A 21,383-nucleotide genomic window follows, 5' to 3' on the forward strand; every position below is an offset into this window, starting at 1 on the left:
CCATCACTGCACTATAGTGCACTGGCATTAGTTTCTGCCAGTATTGAAAGTTTATTGTACTGCACCTTAGCAAGCTTGCACAGTTACAGCACAGTATTGTATGTTTGCTGTCAAAGATATATACTTTCTGGCAGGTTTAGCTTCATTTGCATATAGGATAGGAGAGAGACAGGAAATTGAGGGCAGAGAGGAGTGAGAATATGAAATAATTATGTAGTCAACACACAATTGTCTGTCTGTCTGTCTGTCTGTCTGTCTGTCTGTCTGTCTGTCTGTCTGTCTGTCTGTCTGTCTCTCTGTCAACACAAACTTGTACTTTGAGGCTTTATTGTGAATGGAGCATTTGCTTGCGTGTAGATTATGTGCGGGATTTATGTCCGGGGCCTAGTAACAGCCATGGTCCATCCCAGGACCAGGATAAGTCCTAGCAGATGCCATGGCCTGTCCCCGGTTGCCAGAACAGTCCATATTACGCTAACCCCCACTGTCACTTGCAGGACACGTCCTGCATGGCATCTGAGGATGTCCTCCTCATCCAATGGCATACAGTATGTCAACACACACCTCACCTTCCTCCTTCATATATTTGTCTCGCCTTCCCATGCTTCCCTTTTCACGTTTACACATTCAGAATGGAGCTGTCTGATCCATTAACGCACACAAACGCGTGTGCACACACAGACACGTATGCACACGCAGACACGTGCACACGCACACTCCCCTGCTCCCACAGTTGCACTTGGCTCTGGCGGTGCCTGATAGGCGGAGGCAAGCAGCCACACTCTGATCCTTGGCTCAGAGCGTTGTTTCAACAGTATCAGCGTCAGCCAAGTCAACAGCCTCTCTCGCCCCATGCTGCTTGGGCTGCGTGGCACCCAGTGGAGATAACAAGGTTGGGAGTTTAACATGCATTATACGTGACCGTGAATCACTTGTGTATAAAATGAAGGTGAAGGCAATGCCGGCTTTAACGGCGGTGATCGTTAAGTGAGTTATACCGCATCACCATAAACGGTGCTTTCCGCCGTCGCTGGATCCGTGTCGCTCGAGGGAGAGATCCCCCCCCCCCCCCCATATAGAGCTATGTGGACAGTAGAGTGCCTCGGTCAGATCCCCCCCCCCTTCCCATATAGAGCTATATGTGGACAGTAGAGCGCCTCGGTCAGATCCCCCCCCCCCTTCCCATATAGAGCTATACATATGTGGACAGTAGAGCGCCTCGGTCAGATCCCCCCTCGGTCAGATCCCCCCTCATAACTGTCACTGAGATCTAGAGGGGATTTCCACAAGAATACATAGCGCTGCAGTAAAAAATACTTTACGACCCGCATATCGAATGGCCTGTCACACAGTAAACGCCGCAGCCGGTAGCTTGCGTCAACAATTGATCTGAACACAAGCGGGGGTGAAGTGGTCCCCTTTTCGCCTGGCCGGGCCTTCCTTGGAGGGCGTCCAATAAGGGAAACGTCTGCCGTGCCAAGCATGCCTCCCCGCATCTCCCCGGGAATTCCCCCAGGCGTTCCTGTGCAGGAACCTGTGCAGGAAAGTGCCGGGTCATTGCACTCCTGTAGACATGCCAAAGGCTATACGATACACGATGATATGTATCCGACTTGGATCGTTGGGATTAAGGACATTGCTTTATCTTTCCCTTTCAGGTTCAAGGTTGTACTTATAGTGTTGTTACATCTTGTGTACATCAGGTACACAAGAGTAAAACTTATTTATGTTTGGCTTCCTTCAGACAACGCAGCAGCATAATAGATAGCATAACATGAATTACAGCAAGCACAGCAAACAAAGGGAAAGAGTAAAGAGTGCAAGAAAGGGTAAACGAGTAAAAAGAAAATAGTAACATACTGTATGTACTGTACATGTGCATGTTTTCCCTGTAGTAGAAAAGTTAAAGGTGTAGTGAAATGAAAAAGACGTTTTTCACACTTTTAGACCATATCCGTGGTCATTATATGGGCATACCTAACAATGGATGCCAAAAAAAATTGAACATTCTCATTTCTGTGTGTTTTTATATCAAAGGTCCATAAAATGATTGCATTATTTATTTATTAAAACGAAAACGTGCTGCGTGATGACATGTAGAGATACACATCGATAAAAGCCAATAACAATGAAGCTCACCCGTTTAATTCCCCATATTTGCGCCTCCGTCCATCACAGCTGCTACTGATTACAGAATACTTTTATTTCCATTCCAGATAACATCCAGACAGTGTATTACTCGCTTTCAACTTAATCATCACGCTAGAATATGTATCTGAAAACATTATAGGGTAGAAATAAGCCACATAACAGTAAACTGGTTGTGCTGGCCGACCATATGATTTATAAACAAACAACACCACGCTGTTGCGTATAGCATAGCTACCGTCCCTAGCTACCGTCCCATCGCCTGAAGGGATGCGACGCTCTGATTGGTTCAGAAACTTCAGACCGGTGTTTCATGTTGAAACACCATTTTCATGTTGTTCACCATTTCCGTTTCACTACACCTTTAAAGGGCTTATGTTCCATATATACGACCTTTCGTACTGCAGTGCCACTCAGTGTTATTTTCCCTTTTCTTTTCGACAGAACGCCCCTGTCTTAATCTCAGCCTTCTGCTGGTGTCATACTCTCTGACAAAAAGGCCCGAGGAGTTAAGAGTTAGCCACCTGCTAAGTGAGTAATCCTATCAGAGTGCAGCAGGCAGCAGGTTACTGTTGCACGGTGCGAGGGAGTCAAGGAGGATCCAGGGGAGTGCTCAAGGCTGTTCTCTATTATCAGAGGTTGTTCATCTCCAAAAACGACACATCTCCACGCACGCACGCACACACACACACACCCCAATGGTTCCATGTGTACGCCTGGGTAGTTAAATAATCACTGACGATTTCACTGTGCACAGCAACAGTATAGCAACGTGGTAGAACAACGGGGCAGGATGTGAGTGACCTTGAAAATGTGTGTTTGTGTTGTCTGTGAATACCGGCAGGTGGGTGCGTGTGTGTGTGTGTGTGTGTGTGTTGTGTGCATTGTGCAGTACATACATAGGACTGTGTATTTCTTTGCAATCTTGTTTGTTAACACCATTTGCCAGTGTGATGACCTCTGCAGAAAGGTCGTGGCAAACAAACACGCACCTCACCCATCCTTTCATTCCTTGTCCATCCCATCTCTCTCTCCCCTCGGTTGAGCGAGCTCTGTCTTCAACACACACACACACACACACACACACACACACACACACACACACACACACACACACACACACACACACACACACACACACACACACACACACACACACACACACACACACACACACACACACACACACACACACACACCCCTCCTCCTCCTCCTCTGACCTCCCCCTCTCCTCTCCCATGGGGCACACACAGACACAGCCCTGGAGCTGCCGCTGTTCCAGCTCATCCCGTCCCAGAGGCAGGTGGTGTTCCGCGGGGACCGGCTGCCCCTGCAGTGCAGCGCCTCCCGCCTGGACCCGTCCGTGGAGCTGCGCTGGCGCCACAACGGGCACCCCGTGGCCACCCGGGAGGAGCGCGGGGTCTACCTGGAGGAGACGCTGCTGCACGACTGCTGCATGCTGACCAGGTGGGTACAGTTAGTATACCACCGCATCACCACTGGGGATTTCAGTCCACTGAAACTATGACGAGGAAAAGTGTTTGTCGACTACATTCTTTTCACTGACGAAAACTAAATGGAAACTAAATGAAAACTATAAGCTATGATGACTAAAACTAACAGTAAATAATACATTTATTGACAATTGTCAACAGGACTATAGTGGACAAAAGAGTAAAAATAAAATAAGTCATTTTACACTTGTCGCATGCTGAAAATAGCAGATCTACAAGCTCACAATGTGTCGCAGTGCGACGTGTTGTGAGCTTGTAGCTATTCTTAGCAAGTGGAAAATCAGCCATTACGATGGAATTAAGGCCCGCCAAAATACATTTTAGTCGGCTAAATCAACTGTATATTACAGTATGTGATATGCATACATAAGTTGTCCTTTAATCCGAGCCGTGCTGATCATCATGGCTGCTCTGGGGGCCGTTGTCCCGACTCCCTTTCCCTACGATGCTTACACTACAGAAACAACAACTACGTCACTTCCGGGCTCGGGTGGAACTTGACCCGTCTTCTCTGCTTATATCTCGCGGATTTTGCTGGCACTTTGCATGGCGCCACGCTCTGGCCTGGAGGGCTGGGCAGTAACCTGCGGGCCGTGTTAAGTGAAGGTGGGGGCCGCCAGTTGCCCATGTATGACCTTGAGCACATGTGTCCGTTCGAGTCAGTCTCGCGAGGGAGGCTGTGTGTTCTGGGAACGTGCGCGTGCATGGGTGCAATGGGTCTGCTGTGCACATACTGCATGCACAGCGTGCATGCACAGCGTGCAATGTATAGCACAAAATGTGCGTGCAACACTCACACATGTATACAATGCAGCTATGTGATCCACCACATGTACTGTATGAGCTTGCACAGGTCACTGCGCTTCACTCACACACACACACACACACACACACACACACACACACACACACACACACCTATCCCAGCAGTGGTGGATAAAGTACTCAATAGTTTTACTTAAGTAAAGGTATCACCGCAATGTAGAACTATACTCTAAGTAAAAGTATGGAATTCTAAATGTAGGCTACTTGAGTGAAAGTACACAAGTATTGGCATCAAAATGTACTTCAAGTACCAAAAGTATAGAAAGTATACTCATGTCCCTCAGGCTGGAATGTCCCGTTTCAAGTTTTCAAATGTTATACGGTAATTAAAAATCATTTGAAAATAGCTGATCTCAAGCTCACAATGCGTTTCAAATCAAATGGACGAAATGTAGTACTATAAATGAATGTTGTTTTGTAATAATAATCCAAATCTACAAAGGTACTATAGTAACTAAAGATTTTAAATGATTGTAGTGGCGTAAAAAAACCAATATTTGGATCCCAGATGTAGTGGAGTACAAGTAAAAGTATTGGAAATTGGAAATTCTCCAGTAAAGTATAGGCTACAAATATCTCAACATTGTACCCCATTCAGGACGGGAGACCCTTTTGGTGTTTTAAGCATTATGTTATACTTTAGTTATTGACAAATAGCAGATCTACAAGCTCATAGCGCGGCACCGAGTGCCACGCTACGAGCTTGTAGATTTGCCATTTTGGAAAAATTGTGAAAATGTGTCGCAAATCTTTGAATATATATTATTTCAACGTTTTTAACTCAAATCTTTGCTTCTGGGGGAGATTCCTGGAACAACATATTTTCAGATGGGGGGGGGGGGGGGGGGGGCGGGGGGGTCACGGCCAAATTACATATAAGTTTGGGGTTCCTTCGCATTAAATAGTTTGAACACCACTGATACAGAAACATAGGTTTTTCAGCAAACTGTCATGAATTAGAAGACTTAAAAAAATAATTACCTCTAGGTCTTAATGGATTAAATAAATTACAAGTAAGTAAATTACTTTCCACCACTGGCTCCCAAGAGCATCTCTCTGCCCCCCCCCCCCCCCCCCCCCCTCTCATCTCTAGAGTCTATATCTGTCTGTCTCTCTCTATCATTGTTCATCTCTCTCACCCCTTCACATACTCGCTGGGTCTCTCTCTCTCTCTGACAGGGGGCTGTGATTTACCTTCCGTTATTGGTGCCCTTGATAAGGATCTGAAAGGACAGGACAGACAGGATTGGCTTGGCAGTGTGCCACCACCCCTTTCGCAAATAGCAATCAGTGCCCCCCCACCCCCTCTGGAGGTTGGCCTTGTTGTGGCCCCTCCCACCACAGCACTGTGGGAGTGCCCGTGCATGTGGCCCCTCCCAGAGCCATTGAAGTATGACAGAGTTACGACATCGCCATTCACTTCATGGGGCCAGTCCAATGGTGGCTCTTCCACATAGACTTTTTTTTTTGGCAGAATGCACTGGACTCAGGCAACAGCCCAGCTTAAATCCCTTTATTTTAGATCGTTTTTAGTAATAGTACAAACATAAACATTACAGAGACTTTAGTCGTCATTCTGCAATACTTTAAAACAGTCGTCATGTTGCACACATGCCTAAAATTGCTGATATTTGCACCGCCTGCGTTGACTTTTTTAAATGTCAAACTCCACCTTGTGTAACTCTCCAGGGCTGCATGAACAGCGCTCGAGTTCCGGTTTCTGAACCCCTCAATGGCGCAACTCTCTCAGCTACATGGCTCTGGCATAGTGACTGTGCATGTGGCCCCTCCCACAGTGCACAGTGCATCATGGGAGCTGCAGGCGATGTGTGTGCACACCGAGGAGGAGGAACAGATGATGCTGAGTCAGACAGAATAATTATTGTGATAGTGTTGGCCAGTTGGGATGCTCTCTTCCAACACTTTTGTGTGTGTTGTCCTGTATGTGGCTGTGTGTGTGTGTGCGTGCGTGTGTTTGCATGTGTGCGAGTGAGCGACGTCCTGACAGCAGGCTCAGACGTAGGAGAGTGTATCGCTGCTGATTAGTTTAACTGCTGCCTTCTCTGAGTCAGGCTTCTCCAACATAAATATTGATGGAGTGCTGGCAGAAATATGTTTCCGTGTGTCAACAGGGATTGAAGCGCCTCTTGTTGTTGCGCTTAACTTGGCAACTGGAATGCCATCTACACCCCCACCGCCGCCGCCGCCGCCACCACCACCACCATTGTTCTGCCTTCGGATGCCACAGATGGCTGATACTTTTTTTTATTATATAGCAATTTACTGTTTGTCATTCTTAATAGCCCCGGCGGAGAATGCGGGCTGCTTTGTGTAATCGGGCTACTGTGCTGCTGACTAACGTGTTCGGAATGTTTGAGTTTCTTTGAATGCAAGCTGCTCTAGAAACCACTGACTTTAAAAAAAAAACATTTAAGCATAATATGGCAAGTTAACTAAAGTTATAGTCGTATATCATCATCATCTTGGGACAAAATTAATTTATCTGCCACTGTCTGATTTATGACCCTGTTAAGAACAGTTATAAACGTCTCGCCGAGTCAGGTATAGGGTCGGGTTCTGAGACAGGAATTGAGACCTCTAGATTGGTATAATTGGTCCCAGAGCTATTCAATATGTTGAAATGTATTGCTTCCCTTCTAACCTGTGTCATTGTCTCCACCAGGCCAAAGGCATGGGGAGAGAGTATGTTTTGCACTCCGTCCGTGTGTGTGTGTGTGTGTGTGTGTGTGTGTGTGTGTCCTTCCTTCCGTCCGTCCGTCCGTCCTTCCGTTATCAGCTAATCTCCGGCACCGTTGGCCCGATCCATGCCGTGCGCACACACTCCCTGGATGCCAACAACGAACCTCTGCCCCAAATATTCCTCAACGGCCTGTTATAGCGCCACCATGAGGCCGATTTAGGCAAAACACATTTCTGTAGATAACTCGTACACATTTTATCCATACATCACACAATTCGGTATACACTATCTCCATAGTCATGTGATCAACACAGATCTGCACAATTTCCCATCTTCCATCCTGATTGGCTAAGATTGGCTTCCAAAGCTCACATGATTGGTTTCAAACAAAATGCCACAAATCACAAACACAGTGTCCAATTTCCATCAAATTATACACGCACATTTCCACTAGGCCGAGGACGACATGCCACAATTTTTTTCCAAAATCAGCCTCACGGTGGCGCTATAACAGGCAAATTCCTGTTTTTACCTATATAACTTATGTATACGCACTCCCTAGAGGCCATGGAAAAACATTTCCCCTGCATCCCTCCGATTTCTGCAAAACACATTGTTTATGTTAGTCGCACAGATTTCATCCAAATCTCACGCAAATCGGTACACATGATCTCTGTAGTCATGTGAGTCAGACGAGCCTGTTGGATTTCTCAGATTCTACACTGATTAGCTAAGATTGCCTTCCAAAATTTTCAGGAGTAGCCCGTTTTGTATAAAATGCTGCACATGTCCTGCTCATCCAGAATTCTATCTTCAGAGATGCTATGAGTGATCTGGCTCTGCATTTCCTCAACAAAATTGTTGCAAGTAACAAAAAACCATGTTTATATTACTCCTAAACATTTAGCCAAACATCACACACATTCCTATCCTCCTGGTGGAGACCTGTGCCCCCCCCTGGGCACTTTTTCTAGTTCAGTAGTTTTTCTCACCTGTATCCTATACTATCATTGCAAATAGGTGGTTGTGTGTGTGTGTGTGTGTGTGTGTGTGTGTGTGTGTGTGTGTGTGTGTGTGTGTGTGTGTGTGTGTGTGTGTGTGTGTGTGTGTGTGTGTGTGTGTGTGTGTGTGTGTGTGTGTGTGTGTGTGTGTGTGTGTGTGTGTGCGTGCGTGCGTGCGTGCGTGCGTGCGTGTGTGTGTGCATGCGTGCGTGCATGCGTGTGTGCGTGTTCCACTTCTCCCAGCACACAAGTTGTGCAATTGCGGCCAAACTTGACACAAATATCGGTAATGGGATCTTCTGTGTCATAAGCAAATCTTTCTTAGTCTTTAATTAAACTTTCTCAGAAATTCATTACATTACATAAAATATTATGTGGCCCAACTTTTGTGTACTATGGGGCGCACGCATGTTTAGTATTTCAGTGAACTAGAGTGGTGACCTACTTGGAACGATGCAAGTTGGAAATGTATGCCCCATCCAGTTATTATGTCTGTCTCCCTTTTATGCAGTATAGTTCTTTGTCAGGCATCTCCCTTTTATGCCCATATAGTTCTTTGTCAGGCATTCCCAAATATGGAGTCTATGCCGATGTCAGAACCATCATTGTGATGTCAGAACAGGCCAGCTCCATATATGGAGATAAAGGGGTGATCAGGTCAGGTCCAATCAATTAAGCTTGCTTATATTATTGAAGTATGACGCACATTTCACATGTCTATTGCAATGTCTGACTTTAGATCCCATAGCCTTAGGCCTCATCCACGTCTTGTCTGTGTTTAATGGACGCCACAATGCTTTTCCAATGGGAGTCACATGGTTTGACCTCAGGAGGTAGAGCAGGCCGTCCAATGATCACTGGGTCGGCGGTTGGAATACCGGCTCTTCCTGTCCACATGTCGAAGTGTCCTTGGGCAAGACACTGAACCCTACATTGCCTCCAATGAGTCGGTCGGCGTGAGCTCGCCACCATTGGTGTGTGAATGTGAAGAGTGAGGACGCTGGCGTCGACTGTTTGCCGCTTCACCTCCCAATGTATGAATGAATGAACCATTGTAAAGCGCTTTGAGCACTTGGAAAAGCGCTATAAAAATGCAATTCATTATTATGAATTCATTATTTGTGTTTGATGGCTGTGTTCTGCCCATTAAACACAAATGTTTGGTCAAGCCATGTGACTTCCATTGGAAAAGCATTGAACACCGACCATGGAACACAGACAGAACATGTGTTCTGTACAGTACGTGTGTATGAGGCCTCAGAGGACATTGGGGGTGAATATGTTGCGTTCAACGATCCGGTCAGGGATCATTTCACTTCAGTGCTAACTGCTGAATGATCCATTTGAATGAAAATAACATTTTTATTTTGTGAGAACTGCATCGATTGATTCAGTACATTTAAAAGAAACATCATTTTATTTTCCCATCACATCATTCACAACTCCCCGTCTGTGTCATTTCATTGGCAGCTAGCTGTACAAAACCTTCTCCAGCAGCATGGAGGTGATTTGATTTACTGTTGGACACGAGGAAGGAAGAACTGACGACAACATTGCTTAAAAGGACCTGCTCAGATAACTCATTTCTTTCAAACAAACGTTTACACTTTAGGCTTCTTTGTTTTGACGCTTTTGTAACATTCTGCATTTATGACAAAATATCTAAGAACTTTGGCTTTTCAGAAACAAAACTACATTTCTGCATGTAGGCTATACAATATAATCATTATGTAGTAGATTACACTCAGTGTGACGGTGATGGCCATGAGTTGAGGTTTTGGGGGGGTTTTTAAGAGGCGCTAGCCCCTACAATGCCTGGCTTTTGAAGATTATGTCATGTATAGCAGCCAAGTTTAGAGCACTTATGTATGACGTAAATCGTTTGCCAGCCAAGTCCATGGACTTTAATGTTTGTTTATGGCACTATACAGTATGACAACGTTAAGACGTCGCGAGGCCGATATAAATACCCCTCACTTCACTCGAGTGTGATTTTATTTAATATGGATCGAGAGGATCTGAGCTTCAAAACGAGGTATGACTTATTAACCTTGATCACATCGTTTGGGAAATGAAGCATCGCGGGACACGGGAGTGCATGAACCAAAATTCCTCCTCACTCGCTCACTCCATACTCTGACCTCCGGCCTTGACCTGGAAATCCTTCGCATCCCAAATGGTACGGTATTTTTGGAAGAGAGAGAGAGAGAGAGAGAGAGAGAGAGAGTTCCCCAAGGTGCTTGGGGGGAGAAACAGAGAGTTTACATGAAGTTCTCACTTCAGCGAGTTTTCTGTTTTGTTATTGGACGGACGATCTGCTCGGGCTTTGGGGTGCTCTGTCTGGGAAATGGGGTTTAAAAGCTGCGCCATGTCGCGCACTTCAAAGAGATGATTTACTACCGAAAACGTTTGATCTGCCTCATATTCTAATAAAGTAAACATAATGCAGTGGTGCGCATGTGTCTATCAGTCGTCTGAGGTTGAAAGTGTCTCACTTGATAATACTGGAAAAGATAGTGAAGTACATTTATACATATCTGATTAACAGAGATCAAAGCTACTGAAGCAACAAATTAAATAATGGTTTGATCTTTATTTGCACAATCAGTCTGTTTCTTTCTTTCATTTCCTTTATTTTATTCAGGGAGGGCCCATTGAGAGCAAGCTCTCTTTTTCAAGGATGCCCTGATCACAGCATAAATAAAACAATGTTGAAATTCTATGTTTTGGCTCTAAAAGTTAAACTGAAATTCTGTGTTTTGCATGACTCGAAAGTTCAATTGAGCTCAATGACTTGCTTTGAGCCCCTCTTGTGTACCCATGGGGGGGGGGGGGGGGGGTTCTTCATCTTTGCTGCTTGGCTAATTCAGAGAACATTTTAAACTTAGAAAGCTACACTACTGTATGTCAGGGGTAGAGTGGCCGGATGGGAACAGCAAGGTTCCCAGTTCGATCCCGGGCTCCCCCAGCTTTGTATGTCGAAGTGTCCTTGAGAAAGACCACTAATTGCTCCCGATGAGCAGGTGATTGCCTTGGATGGTTTCCTTCGCCATCGGTGTGTGAATGGGTGAATGTAATGTATCTATTTAAAGCGCCTTGGATAAAAAGTGCTATATATAAATGCACCATTTACCATTTAGGTGTGGTTGGTTTCTTATGGGTGGGACGAGGATCCCCTTAGCATTCCAAAACACAGTTTTGTTCAAAACAAATGGTCAATGTTCGTACTAATACATTGTCACTCATTATCTTCCATTGGCATGACAACAGTGCTAATAGAGCCTGCCTGCTTGCTCAGGGGGAGAAAAAGAAATGCATATTGACCAGTGTTGATTTCGTCGACTACCTTTTTCCACTGACGAAAACGAAACTAAATGAAAACTAAGCTAAGATGACTAAAACTAAGACTAAATATACTGACAATTTCGTCAACAAATAAAAACGAGACTAAAATGTTAGGAAGGCACTAGTGCATAAATGATTTAATGGCCAACTGTATGTATATAAAAGTAAACCTGTGAGCAATGTCTAAGTTAATAACGGTTATATATACTGTACTGAGTTGTTTTAGGGTCAGTCTGATAAACTACTACTAAATCTGTATAATCAAGAATATTGGTAGTATGAGTTGTTGAACTTAGTTTCTTTCTTACTTACTTACTAAAACAGCTTCTGTTACGGTACAGAACACCAGTACTGAAGTAGATTTTCCGGACTATGTTCATATGATATTTAAATAGATTTGAGTCAAGCCAGAGACCAAGATGGAACAGCCTTCCCCCTGCGGTAGTTGGAGACATTACATCTAGCAGTGTTCACGCCTTCAAGAAGAGGCTGAACAAACACCTCCTCAGTATGTGACTGTAATCCCACAAAGCTCTGTGGACTGTCATTCATCCAACATTCAGTTTACACATGTACACTGTACGCCTGACTGAGTAGCTGCAGATCATTGATAGGCTCTTTGAATGTATGTTGTCTGTATCTGCTTAAGCTTAATACAAAAATAAAAAGATATTGGAATTGTTCATGTCTCTATGCAGTTGTCTACCATCGAGACAGGAGATATTGAATGATTGATTGTTAGTTTGTGCTTTAATATTTTGATTAGTCCCGAAGAGCATCATGTTTGTTTTAGTTTTGTTGATAATTATTAGCTATGAGCCATGATTCTAGATAATTAGCTTGTGAAGGGTATACACTTCACAAGTATATGACACTAACATTATCCCTAACAATCCCACCAGTTTCCCTCAATTTGAAAATATGCACAGCTGCCATGATTCTAGATAATTAGCTTGTGAAGGGTATACACATCACAAGTATATGACACTAACATTATCCCTAACAATCCCACCAGTTTCCCTCAATTTGAAAATATGCACAGCTACTCTGTTTTAGTTAGTTAGTTTTAGATAATCAACATTTGTTAGCAGGGGAGCAAGCAGCCTTTTCCTGAGGCCTGACTGTATAACGACATTGCTCCTTCTCCATTTATATTGAATTCACAATAATTATCTCTGCAACTTATCTACTTTCCCCGTGCACAAATGCACAAATTATCTTTTAGACGTAGTAGACATTCTCCATCTCAAACTTTGTATACAGACTTCACATGACAGGACAATGAAAGGATTGCTCTAGTAACATTGTTGCCCCGATAGTATAAAAAGACAAAATGTATGTGATCACTTGATTTGATTTACCAGTGGTGCAGACTTGTACCTGCTTTGATGTTTCTGTATTATTATCATTTGGGTATATTATCACATAATATGCAGGCAATACATTTGCATCGTATAAAGAAGAAACAACAAATTCTGTCTGACAATGTCATTGTCTATTGACAGTTTTGACCATAAGTATGTAGGTCAAGGCTAATTGTCGGTATCGGACGAGAACAAGGGTGTCTGTCCACTTTTCAATGCGCTAGCTAGACCCATGAGGTGGATTTCTAGTATTACTGCACGTTCTTAGCAGGGCTGGCGTTCGATCCGGAACATTGTGGTCCAACGGTTAGTGCTCTGCCGATGAGCTACCAAAATGGTGCATGGTACAGTATATTATGTACGGTATATCAGACCATTGTCCCATTAATGGAACGAGAAAATGTTGGCCAGACATTCGCATCATAAGTCAGGTACTAAAGTAAAACACTGTACTGTACTGTACTATACTGTACTGTACTGTACTGTACTGTACTGTACTGTACTGTACTGTACTGTACAATAATTTGACAAAAACGTTATGCTCTAGAAATGAGTTATTGGCAATAATGTCAACTATACTTCGAGATGTAGTCTATAGGCTAAGCATGCCAAAACACAGTTTTGTTCAAAGCAAATGGTCAATGTTCATACTAATACATTGCCACTCATTATCTTCCAACAATGCTTATTGAGTGCCATACCAATTGCATTGGGTGCTAAGCTGTCAGTTCGCACATTGCATAGAAGGCCATCATTTAGCTACTGTAAGTTCATCTCTTGCATGCATGAATGGAGTGTAGAGTGATGAACAATGGCCACTATTCTCCACAGTAGTGGAGTGGAGTGGAATAGACAGAAGACATGAGTTGAGAGGAAAAAGACAGGGGTAAAGAAAATAGTAAAGGTGATGGGAAGGAGAGGAGCAGAAAGGAGAATGAAGGAGAGGAGAAGAGATAAGTGAGAGTAGGGCATCGAGGTGAAATGAAGGGAGGAGAGGGGACGAAATTAGGTGAGAGGAGAGAAAAGAACAGAGGAAAGGAGGAGGCAGCTCATTCTGTCAATTGCTGGGTGTCTGTCGGTCTACTGGGAACTCCTTATGCAAGCGGCCCTCACTGTTGGCTCTGCACTGACTTGGTGACGTAGGTCATCAGCACTGTTCCAACCCTCCGGTCCCAGCAGCACACACTGTACTGTTTCCCCTCCTCTCCCCACGCTCCACTCGGGGTTCACCAGAACCTTCCACTCTCCTTTTCCACCGGCCACGACGTCCCAACGGAACAACGGTGATGGATTCCACCTCGTTCCCGCTCTGATTAGTGCCCCCGCTCGCAATTAACCGCAGCTCTCCCCCTTGTGTATACACATTATGCAACCCCCCCCCCCACACACACACACACACCATGTCCCCCCCTTCTCTCTGGGTGGAACCTATAAGGTAATGTTGCTTTTGGCACCTGAAGCTCAAAGCTTGTCTCCTAGTAGAAACCAGGCGAGGAACAGCCGTCGTTGACTGAATTAAAGAATGCGCGGTCCAACATAAATACACTATGTGCTCACATGCCTTGAGTTGAACTTCAGCCGCAGCCCTATTCGGTCTTACATACTAAATGACTGCGTTGAGGGACATTTTGGGCAAATTAGAGGTGCGGTGACTTTACTGGCCCTCTGCTAGCTCTCATTAAAAAAAGGAACGGATCAGGGATTACTAATGTTCTGGCCCTTGACATATATACCAAATGCTGTCACTGCCGCTTTAGTGGCACGGGACGAAAAATAAATGAGTCATTATCGGAGCCCGCGCACGTTGACGTGCTTCACCTTGGTGAAATGTCCTCCGAGTCAGTCAGCCTCGCCCTCGATCACGCCCTACTGGAGAGGAAACACTGAATACACAGGATTTAGCATGTGGCTTAAACTCCTGATCTGGATTTGTTGGTTGCCGGTTGCAGCGGTGTGATCGGCGAACCACAACAAAGTGACCTCTTTGAAGGTGAATGGAGAAGCAGTGGCGTGCACAGACATTTTGAGGGGCAGGTGATCCAAGTGAAAAAGGGCACCCAATTGTGCAGCGCATGGAACCGCCATGGCTAGCCTTAATAGTGTGTGAGATTTATAGATGTATATTATACGGTCTAATATATTAGACAGTTTTAATGCAAAATTGATCGATGTCACCACGGGCCACATACTGTATACACTGTACAAAAATGTAATGAACAAACTGTCCAAAGAATGTGTATATCGTGTATTGAGTTGCATTATGTGTCTACTCTCTGGCTGCCCGTACGTATATACGTACAGCGTGAGAGCCACATAGTTCTTGCTGCCACAATGCAATGTATGTCATTGTTGTGTTGCATTCCCCGCTCGCTGGCAGAGGCCGGGTGATAAGCCGATCTGTTTCCTATCGCTCAACAGCTCACAGCGAGCCAGCAGCCAAAAATAAAGGCCTGAGAGCCATAATGGTGTTTTGGTGTGTGGGCCAGGCTCCCCTGCTGAGTAATGCTGGCAGGGCCAAACTCCTAGTGATGCTTAGCTGCAGCAGCAGCAGCCCAACCAGCCTGTGAATCATGTTTCATTAATCAGACATTTTAGCACCCTGCAGCTAGCTAGACACTTTGCAGGTATCTTTCTTAATCCCCTCCATTTTTAATCAGCTCTAATCTCTGCACGCAAAACGAAAGGGCCTGCCTCGGAAATATCGCTCGGGGGGGGCAGGAGAAAAAAAAGGAAGAAAAGAGGAACGGAAACGAACAAAGCATTTTCTCCATTTCACGCGTGTGTGCGCGCGACACAGCGGCTCCCGCCGGTCTTGCTCACGCACGTAATCTGATTAGCATTCCCCCCCCTTTCTTTACATTCATACACACATCTCACACAGCTTCACTTTTCCCGCTCGGATAATTTTTCTCTCTAATCCCGCTTCCTCCCTTCCCCTGCTGGAACTTTTCTTGTTGTTCCTGATGTGGTTAAGACTTGAAAATCTTCAAGCTCATCTGCAGCCATGACCAGGTTTTAATGCAGCCACACATCAGTTGCCATGGAGACTGACTTCCATTGTGTCCATCCATGCATACACGATTTTATCTCAAAGTTCATCAGGTGATCTATTATAGATATAGGTCCACTTTGGTGGATGGAGTGCAGAGAAGGTCCTCATTACGAAGAGACAGTATATACACGATCTAAAATCGTGATCTACTCGTCTACCAGGACACCGCCTAGTGTCTCCGTGTCTGGCCGAGGATACTTACATTTCACATCGCAACCTTTGATTGACGATACAAACAAAAAACTGGCATTTGACAATCAGCATCATCCTTAATTGTCTGATACGTAGGCCAATCCCTTTCCCCATTCCCCCGTGCCATACTACAGTGCTAGTATTGTACAGTGCACAACCTCAAAACATTGTCATCAAATTCCCCAGACAGACAGAAAGATGGAGAGAGGTATACAGTGAATGTGTATGTAGACTAGAGAGAGAGGGGGGGGGGGGGGGTGGAGACAATAGAGATGATTTGCAACCATGGTGCATTTTCATTTTCATTCAGCCACTTTATTAACGGCTTTTTGTCACCCAGTTGTACCAAAGAGCACCAATTCACCCTTTGTCAGACTTCTGATTGGTCCCTGACTGATTAACCAGCAGGCTCTTTCTGCCTTCTGTTTATGTTGAATTTGCCAAAACATCATTTTTGGAAAAAAAACTAAAAACAAACATGATATGCCCAGTCACCATGCTGCGACTGTGATGTTCCTTTTTACTGACACCAAGTTTAAAATAAGAATTGAACGCACATAATATCAATACGAAGCAACTGAAAAACACGTTATTTCAATGGTAGTGGATGGAGAGTAAGGATTTTTGTCCAACCACGAAACAGCAACCAATGGGTGCGAAGAGGGGCACAACCATGGGTGGGACTTGACAAAGGGTGAATTGTTGGAGGTTTCTACTCTGGCCAAACAGATGCGGTCCTTCTTCACTCTTTTCTCCCTTTTCTCTAGGTTAGAAATAGGTTTTGGGTTAGGCATGGGGTTAAGTTTGGGAATAGGGTTAGGTTTTGCCACGGTTTTACTGAGGTAAAGGCTAGGAATAAGGTTAGGTTTAGCCGTAGGCATATAGTTTAATGAGGTTATACGCTTCATAGGAATAGCAGTCAGAGCAGTGACGCCGGCTGTGCAGTATGCTCGAGGCGTGTTTTGAGTCAAGAACTCTGGTTTTATCACACTGTCAGAGCTGGTATGTGAACTTTCCTTTTTCATTTCATTTCACCATAACTCTGAGATTGTACAGAATTAGCTCTCCTGCCTCTGCACCACCTGGTTCCTTTGTACCTTGGGCCTCTCTCTGCCTCCTGGCAGAGCTGTGTGCTTACTGAGTGCACCTTCCTATAGTCCACTGGAGCTTACTGCTATTATGCTTGATGCTAATTTCCTCCTTGTCTAAATGCACTGGAGTTTATCACATGAAAACCAACCATTTTACACTCCAACAACTCCAGATTTGCATTAAGAGTATTCATCCCTGCCTCTGAACATCTATCAGTTGAGGTGACAGAATGTAAAGTTCAGGGTCTCGCAACATTACAGTATGTAAACAAGCTGTAAATGGTAGCCTCGCGTAGCCCACTAGCCACTAGCCAGCCTTCATCTGCCATAAAAATGCATATTGCATCAATTGTGGGAGGACTTCACGGCGGAAATGCAGGTGACGGCCAACCAGATTCATCTGGAACCAGGCTATAATCAACCAGGGCCCAGTATTTAAATACTGTATGTGGCGATACGTGAGGATACGTAAATGGTCCTAATGAGTCCAAGGGGACCCCATCTACATGCTTCACACACACCAACACCTTTTGTGGGGTCTGATGAGCGTCAGCACCGGGCGCCTTAACCCGGCGTTCGGTTCATCCCGCAGCGCCATTTCTGCGTACCAAAAGTGGCCCACTGGGCGCTCGCATTCCACACACGGCTCCGAGCGAAGGTGGCTCTGTCGGCTTGGCCCGTGCCGAGCTTTACAGCGCCCTGCCCCGACTTTGCCGTTTCCCCCCAGGGGCTGTGGACTTACACTGTAGGTATAGCTGGCCATTGATGGCCATAAGTAGAGGTTGTATACAGGCAGAGAAATGTAGACATTGACGTCTACCTGTTTCAGCACAGACTTGGTTCTTGGCTCCTCCACCTCATGCAACCCAAGATCATAATGGCAACCAAGTCTATGGACATTTAATGTTTGTTTAGGGCACTAAATTATGACATAAGACGTCATGTTTTTCTTTCGGTGGGTTTTATAAACTAGAGCGGTGCCGTTTGGGCACTGCTGTGTGTCCCTTTTATGCCCATATATGGAGTTCTTTGTCAGGCATGCCCAAATATGGAGTCTATGCAGACGTCATAGACTCATGTATGGACACTGGGCAGGGGCCCAGTCCAGAGCCCAATCAGAGGCCTTTTGTGCTGGTTCTAGACAACCGTCGGTCCGCCCGACTCGACACAGAGCACTGCACCCCCTGTGTTTTCCCCTTAGATAGCATTTCTCTTGGCTTAGATAGCATTTGACACAGACTTATAGCATGTTATGTAGACAGCACTATAATTGTATTGTATGTAGTCATAGCACGCCATAGTACATATGTATAGCATAGTAGTGAATATGTATAGTTTATTATGTATAGTGTATGTATAGTTTCATCATATACTATATTCCACTGTTACCTTCTTAGCTTACGCATGTTTCATGATAAATGCTTTTATGTGATGTATTCCCATGCTTTTGTTCTTGCTTAAATGTAAGTCGCTCTGGATTAAGAGCGTCTGCTAAATGCCTAAATTGTAAATTGTAAATTGTGTCGAATTTGAAGGCGAACGGTTCTCGAGTTACGTGGATTACAACAGTACACACACACACACACACACACACACACACACACACACACACACACACACACACACACACACACACACACACACACACACACACATATAGAGACATGGTGCATTTATAGATGGATATTAAAGCAATGAAAGGTATTACCAAGAGACGGTGACAACTAAACAACAGCTGCATTAGAATTCCTACCACCTAGTAGGAAAAAGAAATTGCTTTGGACCTCCAGTGCAAGGTTTATCATAATAATATCATAATAGACTGCTGGACACTTCCCTTCCGTTCTCCCCATGTGTCGTCATTGTGTGTGTGTGTGTGTGTGTGGGGGGGGGGGGGGGGGGGGGGGCGTGGGGGGAACCTATCCTATATTCAGAAAGTATTTATGTATAGTATGGTCTTCCATTGTGAATCAATAGAGCACCGAAGTCTGACATCACTTTCAGTAGAGGGCGTCAGTCCCCAGGTTCATGTATTTGTTTAGTTGCATTGAAATCCCCATTGAGGCGATTTTAGATCGTCTCATATAACAACTGTGTTTGAAGAATAAACATGTCACCCCGGCCGCTTCACTCATATGGATATGAAGAATCAACTGACTGAGAGAAAACGCTAATGTTACTGCTGCTGAATTAGTTCGATTTTCGCTAGAAGCAGACTGTATCATAATATATGAGTGACTGACTGTTGCAAACGATACAGAGACACCTTCCCGACAATAACGCAGAGACAGCTTGTTTATTTTTGCGCTTATAGTAGACGATATTAAGATCACCCCATGTTATTCTCCATAGAGACATTACTTCCGCGAACCAGGGGAATCGTCGGGATGAGCGAGTTACGTCAGGACTTCGGTGCTCTATTGGTGGGAGAGAGACCAAAGTAGAGCAATGGGGAGGTTGGGGGGTAAGTGGGTTGGCCCCAGTTCATTGCTGATGTAACTGTCCCCTCTGTGTGGACCATTCAGGGTTTGAGTGGAGTCGTATAGCCCTGTGTCACTCGCATAACAGACCTGTCACACGGTATGTGTGCATGCATGCCTAAGGCCCTGACACCATCTTCACCACCACCATGGCTAAAGCAGGTTCTGGTATCTGGTTTCTGCCCATGCTCTGAAGACTGGTTCTGCATGTTGTTTTAAAGATTCAGTGACATCGGAAGTGGCCGGATTGTCAGTGGAGTACTGTATGGTATTGAATTGCAATTTGCAAGCGCATGTTGTGTTTTGAGCTTAGCATAATGGCTACCATATAATCAGATGTGGCTCTGTATATAGATCGCATACTGTACATGTTCCATATTATGCGTTATGCATTACACATTCAGTTTCAGTTAGTTAAATACTGCTAATAACTGATAATGCACTCTGTCGAGGTGTAGGCCATACATGGTCTACTTGTGCTGCTACTAACTAATGTCTATTACAACTGCTGTTCTAAATCCTTTAGACCCGTTATTGACCTTATACCAACCTTGAAGCGTATCTTAGTTACGTCAACATCAACAGCCAATAAGGGACCACCATTCTCACCGACAGATACATACATACAAACATACATACGTTACCTTTTACCCACCCAACATTGAAACATATCTTAATTACGTCACCATCAGCAGCCAATTAGGGGTATGCATAGTTGCATACCATAGATACCACATACAGTACATACCACAGTACTTGCGTGCTCTGCTTGCGCAAGTAATAATTCTTCTTAATGATGTATTGACAGACCCGTTGTCCCCATACAGCCAGGCCGATATTCGGACCGAGCTTAAGAGGTTTTCCATTTAAGACCCAAAACAAACACTTTAAACTCCACTCTGTGGTCCTGTCCCTTGGAACAAGGGCTGCTTTATGAAGGGGGGAGGTGGTGCGGGGTGGGGGGGATTACAGAGAGACTGAAAGACAAATCTAGAAATTGTGTGTGTGTGTGTGTGTGTGTGTGTGTGTGTGTGTGTGTGTGTGTGTGTGTGTGTGTGTGTGTGTGTGTGTGTGTGTGTGTTCATGTAGCACCGCAGTAAGACCAAGCTATTGATTGATACAGCCGTGGGACAAGAAACACCACAAATTATGATTTATTAGCAATCTCTCTTAGCTCCAAATGTTTTGACGGCTGAGGGGGAGTGCAGATGAGTGAGATCAGAGGCATCAACATGACAGCAGTGTATGCCAGTGAGTCATTCTCCTCAATAAGCTTCATTATGCGTAATGGCACACCCAGCCTGTGTACAACTTTCCCCCCCAGTCACGGTGTTAAACTATGAAATGAATGAGGCACGTTGCTTGAGATGACAAGCCAGCATAGAGTTGATTTTAGTCAACTGTACAGTACGTGCACACTTACATGAAAACACACACACACACACACACACACACACACACACACACACACACACACACACACACACACACACACACACACACACACACACACACACACACACACACACACACACACACACACACACACACACACACACACACACACACACACACACACACACACACACACACAGGCCCTAGAATGTCATCATCTCAGTCAAGCGTTAAAATTTGATTTAGGGCCCTTTAGAATGGCAATCAGAAATGAG

The 21,383-nt window shown here is 44.8% G+C and overlaps 1 protein-coding gene across 1 annotated transcript in view; it reads left to right on the plus strand.

The window, feature by feature from the left end:
- adgra1b (adhesion G protein-coupled receptor A1b) overlaps positions 1–21,383 on the plus strand; it is a 234,688-nt gene that overhangs the window by 53,442 nt on the left and 159,863 nt on the right. Inside the window, exon 7 of the mRNA XM_083774158.1 lies at positions 3,402–3,615. Within this exon, the coding sequence (XP_083630284.1) occupies positions 3,402–3,615 (214 nt within the window). The remainder of the gene's footprint in view (positions 1–3,401; positions 3,616–21,383) is intronic.

Source organism: Protomyctophum parallelum, assembly GCF_964188405.1.
Source record: "Protomyctophum parallelum genome assembly, chromosome: 10".
Classification (NCBI taxonomy): Eukaryota; Metazoa; Chordata; class Actinopteri; order Myctophiformes; family Myctophidae; genus Protomyctophum; species Protomyctophum parallelum.